Source organism: Pygocentrus nattereri, chromosome 20 (assembly GCF_015220715.1).
Source record: "Pygocentrus nattereri isolate fPygNat1 chromosome 20, fPygNat1.pri, whole genome shotgun sequence".
NCBI lineage: Eukaryota > Metazoa > Chordata > Actinopteri > Characiformes > Serrasalmidae > Pygocentrus > Pygocentrus nattereri.
This window is the reverse complement of record NC_051230.1, coordinates 6,606,154-6,614,218: the sequence shown is the minus strand read 5'-3', so window position 1 is coordinate 6,614,218 and position 8,065 is coordinate 6,606,154. Positions and strand designations below refer to the sequence as shown.

The 8,065-nt window shown below is 40.4% G+C and overlaps 1 protein-coding gene across 3 annotated transcripts in view; it reads right to left on the bottom strand.

Annotated features, from left to right (window-relative positions):
* Positions 1-2,240: 2,240 nt before the first annotated feature.
* LOC108435360 (coiled-coil domain-containing protein 60) overlaps positions 2,241-8,065 on the bottom strand; it is a 59,406-nt gene continuing 53,581 nt past the window's right edge. For all 3 annotated transcript variants that reach the window (XM_037531463.1, XM_037531465.1, XM_037531464.1), the window contains 2 exons: positions 7,204-7,393; positions 2,241-2,830 (listed from right to left, as the gene is read on the bottom strand). In XM_037531463.1, the coding sequence (XP_037387360.1) occupies positions 2,744-2,830; positions 7,204-7,393 (277 nt within the window). In that variant the 3' untranslated portion in view covers positions 2,241-2,743. The remainder of the gene's footprint in view (positions 2,831-7,203; positions 7,394-8,065) is intronic.

The window sequence follows — 8,065 nt, the reverse complement described above, 5'->3', positions numbered from 1 at the left end:
GATGGTTCAGCAAAATAAAATGAATATACACAATTTTCTTACAAATAGACAAAAATCGAGTTTTAAAAGAGTCCACTAGTGTTCATTAGATTTGCAATTTACTAATGTCTAAATTAGCAATACAAGAGGAGAAATAAATAATCACACACTGTTATTTTTGATACTTATTACACTTCCAGTGTGTATTTGTGTGTATAGCCATGTGCCCCTGGCTAAATTACTTGTTTTTAAAATTAATTACTTTTTAAATTAAATGCTTTCTAAGAAGACACACTTAAAAGAAACCATGGCTCAGTCCACTTCAGATGCTGAAACTGCCCAAGTGTGAAAACGCCCCTAAATAAATAAAACAGAAAATGTGGCTGGTGCAAGAGTTATGGCACATTTTACACACACACACACACACACACACACACACACACACACACACACACACGCACAAAATCGTTATTAATTAATATTCTATACATTTTGTTTATTCAAATATTAACAGTTCTCAGCAAATAAACACAAACTACACAAATAAATAGATTTTGAAAAATTTGTCTTGGGTGCCTAAGACTTTCGTTGTTAACCTCCGTTGTGACGTTTAACTTATGGGTGCATACCACCCCATATTCTTGTCTGGCAGAAAACGGAGAACCCTTCCTGCATCACATGTAATGCAATCGATTACACACACAAGGTATGTAGTGTATTGTTTTGGTTCAGATTGCTTCATCCTAACGGGACTTACAGCAGAATATTTGAGGCGTCTTTTATGTGAATCTCCCTGTATAACGTAACATCGTTGGAGTAACGTCACTGGAGCTCAATGTCCTCGGAGGAGAACACTAACTTCCAGTTCTGCTGCGTCAGCTAACAGATGCCATGTTGGCTAACATTGTGTTGAACGGCTCCACTCGGAGAGAGCGAAGTCTTAGAACCTCAGACACAGATGAGCAGCCATCGAGGAGAATTTGATCTCAGCAGCCAAGAAATTGGATCTTCTTAAAGTTGAATTTTTTGAAATTTTAGAAGAAGAGGTAGACCTCAGAAGGTTTATGGATGTAGTGAAGGTGGACATGGAGATGGCTGGTGTGAAAGTAGAGGAGGCAGTGGATAGGGCAAGGTGGAGGCAGATGATCTGCTGTGGCAACCCCTAAAGGGAGCAGCCAGAAGAAGAAGAAGAAGAAGAAGAAGAAGAAATTGGATCTGGGGAGAAGATGGACAGGGAGGACGATTTGGAAATTGTCCATCACATGCACCTTTGTTACCATGGGGAAATGAAGACAGTTCACCAAAAAGACTGAACCAAAACCGACTACAGGGAGGTGTTGGTGTTGAACAACAACACAGTTTGAAGGAAATGTCTCATGACAGTTTGCACAATTCTAATTCTTGACTATAAGCTGCCATTACCTGTCAGCTACATTAGCCTTGTTGCTCCAGTGAAAACCTATAGAAGCACACTTGTCACAGACTAACGTGTTGGCAGATCGATTATATTTGGGGTAAGTGTGTTGGGGGTTGGGGGGTTGGAGGGTGGTAGGTTGAGGGTCGTGCAAATGTGATCAAACTATTGCTTTAAAGTGAACAATGCAGACGAAAGGCAGAGACCATTTAAAGGGATATGCACCTCCAAACATTGAATTGACATCGTCTGATATATGACTGATACAAACACTGAAAGAATGCTAAAGCAAGAAATTCAAATGAAGTACAATTACCTTAAGTACCATGAAGACAGCAAATATTCCATCCATATTTCAATCACGAGTCCTGGGGCAGTCGTGGGCTGGATGTTATGGAACTGGCCCTGTGACCAGAAGGTCGCCGGTTCAAGCCCCAGAGAGAGTGCGTGACTGAGGTGTCTTTGAGCAAGACACCTAACCCTCAACTGCTCCCCAGGTGCTGCTGATAGGGCTGCCCACTGCTCCTGGCAAGTGTGCTCACTGCCACCTAGTGTGTGTGTGTGCTCACAAGTGTGTATGTGGTGTTTCACTTCATGGATGGGTTAAATGCGGAGGTGAAATCTCCCCACGGTGGGACTAATAAGGGTCTCGAGTTACAAATATATGTCTGGTATTGAAAAACAGCCAGTTTCAAATAAGTTGGATATAAGGATATAAATTTTGTGCACTAAACCCGTTAAACTAATTACTCGTTTTATCGTAGCTGTGTTGATGTACCGTTTTCTTCATGTGGGAATGATTTTAACACATTTAGTTACAATGTGTACAAACAAAAACAAGCAGTCATTTTAATACAGTAGCACGGTTTTATTTACATATTTTTCTATCAAATGTTGCACCTCAATAGGATCTCTGGGTCGTACACGGCCACCCCATTCTAACAGATCCATCTGCACACCTGATTAAAATATCATGGTTCCTTAGTTTTGCACTGTAGCTGGGGAGCCCCACCAATAAGCCTCTTGCAACTGCTTACCTGAATCAAACTTGGGTCAAACTGTGGGGTCGTTAGTTAATCTCTAGACTTGCTTATGTGGTTTCTGACTGTGTGGCTGTAAAGTACAGACAAAAAGGCACGTTCAACTACAAAACCGCTGCTGTTTTAAGTGTTTCAATATTCTGTTGTTCATTTGTACAGATAACAGTGTCAGAAACCAAACAAGCAAGTCCATTGAGTGAACTTGATTTACTTGCAAAACAACCCTTGAAAACACACAAGAGTGATAAAAGAAAGGATGATAGGATAAACGACAGAAAGCAAAGAGACAAAATATATTATCCTCAAGGTTTTAGGCTGTCTGAGGAAGATTAATTCTGCCATGCAGCCAGCAATCATACTCCTCTACAGACATCCTCACTGCATTCTGACGCACCATCTGCAGGAGAGAGAGAGAGAGAGAGAGAGAGAGAGAGAGAGAGAGAGAGAGAGAGAGAGAGAGAGAGAGAGAGAGAGAGAGAGAGAGAGAGAGACCCCCCTATAATGATTTACAGCCACAAACAAAAATAAAATAGAGCAAACATACGGTACTGTGCTAAAGTCAGAGATCACATATCATGTATTAATTTAAACAGACAAAATTTAAATTACGTACCACCTATTAATTTATCATGAGATATTTGAGATACACCAGCATGAGGAAAGAAGCCGTCAAAGAAAAATAAGTGAAAAACCTGGAGGTCAAAATTGAGTTAAAATCTACAGAGAAAATGGGGCTCCTAACAACCACCTGGAACACCTGGTAGATGCCAAAACTGCCCCCATCAGATAAACAGCACTCAAAGCTTTCATCTCAGAGAGAAGTCAGCGTTTTAGTGAGCATGTAAACTGAGATTTTCCCTCAGATTGTTTGGTAGAGTGAGAATATAAACAGCGCAGTCTTAATCAATAATCGGAATGTTTTCTATCGGATTGGCAAAGATCTTTGCGTGTAGATACAGACACTGATTATACGCTGGTGAACTCGGAGCCTTTTCTTCTAAGCTGCGATGAGTGAACTCACGTTGAGCAGACGACTGAAGTTAGAACTCAGACAGACTCTAATCTCAGAGCTGCTTCAGTGTTTTGACTGAGTTCTTGTACTTTGCCACACACACACACACACACACACACACACACACACACACACACACACACACACACACACACACACACACTTGTCTTGCTCTACTTATGAGGACGTCCATTGGTTTCCATGGATTGTGTTACTGTAGCTAAATAATACTAAACCTAAACCGTAACCCTAATCTCTTCAACTCCTTGGAACCACCGTTGGTTCCAGTATGCACTTCATGTTCTTCATAACGTTCATATTCCATAAGCTCCATTCAGAAGCTGGGCGTCGTGTGAGGCTGTAGCTCTTCTCTCCAGTCTAATAGACGGTGATGTCATTTTAAACCCTTATAATAAAAGAAGCTGAACTTTGTTTTTCTACTGAAAGTCGACCCGTTTTTCCCCAAATCTGGGCTCTAAACTACAAACAGACGGCGTCTCTTCAGTGATCTGCTCTGGAAACATCACTTTAATAAAATAACACAAAAAGCATCTGAGATGTTCAGCAGTAAAATGTAAGCGTATAGCAATGTGTGATCATAAATAAATACATGATCTGTTCATTTAAATTTATTTAATGCAGTTACTGTATTACTTACGATTTGGCCACGTAAATTCAGATGGAAAAAACTGAATATACCCTGGAGAATAAGAGGTTAACCTCAGTATCCATAAGACAACTTTTCTAGTTTTCAAATAAAATAAATAACTGTGGTGAAAACACCACCAGCAAAATGTCCTCATTTGAGCAAAAACTGCATATAGTCCTATCATAGTTAGGACATGGGGTCACAAGTATAGTAATACAAGAACACACACACACACACACACACACATACACATACACACACACCCCTCCAGTTGCCTGTTGCGTCTGCAGGTCCGTACTGGCCTTTGAGGGTCATTTGAAGGATGGTTCCTGTGTTGATTATGAGGAGGAGTATATCTGTCATCTTCTCCCCAAACATCACACATGAAGCATCGTCAGGGGCGTAAAACACTCGTTTATAGATTAGCTGTTCTCTACAGTTTCTTACTGGACAAGGTATTTATTTATTTATTTATTTATTTATTTCCTTTATGGCCATTTGTTGTTTTCATTAGGTAGGGAGAGTTTATTTATCGTAAAAGTAGCTGAAAAAGCTTAAAATTCACCGTTTACTAAAATCACAACTTCATTACATTATTATTTCCTTCTTGCTTCAGAGCATTTCATTATTTATTATTATTATTATAATATTTATCTGCGATTGCTTGTTTTGCTTATCATTGTGTTTAATTGGAATTTTGTCTTCGATATTTTATGCATCCATCGTTTTGCTGAAGTAAGCTTTTATTTTGTATTTCTTTTCGTTTTATGGTTGTGAATTGGGTTAATTGATTTAATAAAAACTATACATTCAAATAAACCCAACGGTTTGGAAAGAGAGAAAAAGAAGAAAAATCTCTTGGCAATTGAAATTTGCAGTAGGTACATTCAAGGTGCTGAATGTTAAGTAATATTTAATAATGAAGCAGTATAACAAAATAAATCTTTTATTGACTGAAAATAAATGAACACATCCTCTAAACTGAACACACTTCTGCATATTTAATGTGTCACTGTTAGATTTGCTGTTTAAAAAAAAAGCCTGTGCAAAAATGCTGCATAAAATATTTTATGCTTTATAGATGTGTGTGTAAGTGGGTTTGTGTGCATGTGTGCGTATGTATGTTCATGTGTGTGAGTTGTGTACGTGAGTGTGAGTGCATGTGTGCAGATCAGTGGTGGACAGTAACTGAGTAAATGTAATTAGTTTCTGTACTTAAGTATTTTTTTGGTGTATCTGTACTTTATTTAAGTTTTTCCATTTCTGGGCGACTTTTTCCTTTCACTCCACTACATTTCAGAGTCTAATATCCGACTTTTTCCTCCTACATTTTGAGAAATCTGTCGTTCCTTTTGGTTTCTGTATGTATAAAAACGTAACATGTCAAAACGAAAGAAGCGCAAAGCCAGAGCACCAATCAGGGCCCAGCGGTCACTTTGTTTAGAGCTGGTTTTGACCTGTTGGTCATACCGACCCAGTGCAGCACGCGGTTCAACGTCAGCGCAGCAGCGTAAAACTTTGGGAGAGTCTGTTCAACATAAATGATGAACTAACCTAACTTTGTGTAAATAGAGCACAATATAGAAATATGTCCACATATGCAGTCGAGACTGACGCGGCTTTTTTCTGAATTTCTACAAACACCATTTCATTTTATAGTAAATGAGTTTGGGCTGGTTTATGTTTATGAACAGACGCCTACAGATCAACATAGTAAAGGAGCTCATCTGTGATCCTGAGTTTAAAGCCAGTTTTTATTCAACTTAAACTTGGAACTAAGTTGTAAATAAATCTGAAACTGAAACTTTGCTTGTGTGTAAAAAGTGATTTCAGAGCCACTCGGTTCTCCCTGATGGAAACTGTTTACCTTCAGTGTTTTGTGCTTCTGATCATTTTAATAGACGTCAGCGTCACTAATTAATGACGTTCTATTAAAAGACTGGTTTACCAAGAGAGACGCTGGAGGACTTTCACCTGAAATGAGTTCATGAAGCCAGTCTGGTTATAAAAATGATAACAGGACCAGATCAGAGCCAGAATTACTCTTTTAGTACTTTTACTTTATACTTAAGTACATTTGAAGGCAAATACTTCAGTACTTTTACTCAAGTGGTGTTACGGGACGGCGGGGATGGCGGACCCAAGTGCAGATCTGAAACCCAACAAAAAAAATTCAAGAAGTAAAGAGATAGATGGGCAACGGAGTGTGTGTGTTTGACGTCGAAAAATAGGGTGTCCCTGAGTGGGGTTCAAACCACCGCCGTACAGATCAGCGTCCATGACGTTACCGCTGCGCCACCAGGACGCAGAGGCAGTCTTGGGTGAAGCCCTGCGAGGAAGGGAGATTTAAAAAAAGGCTGGAACGTAGAACAAAGGAAAGCAGTGTGCTCAAACAAAGGCCGAGTTAGAATGGAGAGAAAAAAGATACGGAGAACACAAAAGACGTGATTATGACGGGAAGGCTTAATGCGTCCCTTCACTTGTTTGCTCTTAGAACAAATACCTTTTTGCATGGCTTGGATTTTATTTTATTTTTCAGCCCTCTTTGTGGTTTTGGGGCTCTTTTCTTTTCTTGGACTAAGTACCGTACCGGTCACCCCTCTACAAAGGTGTGACAAACAGTGCAGTTTGCCACAGCCTTAAGTAGGGAAGGCCACAGGTGTGTCAGGTTAGCCTGATTAGTCCATGGTTCCTCGCCACCGTCGCCTTCTGCTGGCAACAGGCGGTGCAGGCTGGGCACCTTGCTGCCGTCTCCCTCTCCTGGCAGCAGACAGGGCCTGCTAGCCCCTTAAAAGTGGAGGTCTAAAGGGAGGAACCTCTACTTTCACTGCAGTAATATTTTACCGTGGGTGTCTCTACTTTAACTGAAGTACATGGTTTGTGCACTTCGTCCACCGCTGGTGTAGATTTATCTTTTTTGAATATACTTATGTTGGAATTAATTCAAAAACTGAAATTGCTGAAATATTTCATTCTTCGGATTCATTGTGAAACTTCCTTAACCATCAGATTAATGAACTCAGTTGCTCATGCAACTCAAACAAGTCGTTTGAAAGGCTGTTTGGAGACTTTTGGCCTAATAGTGCAGACTGGGCTCTGACTCTGTTACCTCTATAGCCACACACAGGTCGGGGCAGCAGAGCTCCCAGGGCTGGAGGGAGTTTAGCACCCTGAGGAAGACGTGAGGGCGGATCCGCAGTGACCGCTCTGCCGTGAAACGCTTCAGCTTTTCCAGCAAACATACCAACTTCCTGTCCAAGTGTGTGTGAGGGGGAAGGCTGCCGAGCAACGCAGAGAGCCTGAAATGAGGGCGCACACACACACACACACACACACACACACACACACACACACACACACACACACAAGAGAAGCTTATATAACAACAAGTTCTTCAACATTTTTCTTTTTTGAACTCTCTGACCCTGCATAATACTGGGTTTGCATAGACTTAGCATAGCAACGAGACCTTTGGCATCACTGGCTCTGCTTTGTTTGATGGTATAAGTTGGAAAAATTATACTCTTGATGGAATGTTCCGCCTCCCCATGCTGGTTTGCCATTGTCCATCTAGTATAGCCAATGTGTAGATGCAGTATTATTAATTTCTACTTGAGCACATAATAATAATAATGTCCATAAGGTAATATTTGACCTGCAGCATGTTTGGTCAGATTCTGAACCTGTCGTTGCCCCTAAGCTTTCAGGTTTGGCAACTGCAACAGAGCAATTAAACAAACTGGAATGAGCCGTTCAGCAAACGAGATGGGCTGTGAAACACAAAATAACATTCAGGTTAATCTGGTATTGAAAAAGCTGAGCTGAACCTGATATTGTGAGTTTCATTCTTTTCACACTGGAACTTTTCGCAGTGGAAGAAACTGCCACATTTGATGCAACATTTGAAGCTTCTATGCTTTATTTTTTCTTAAATTTTCAGAACTGTTGTAGAAAAGCAATGAAACGGGATT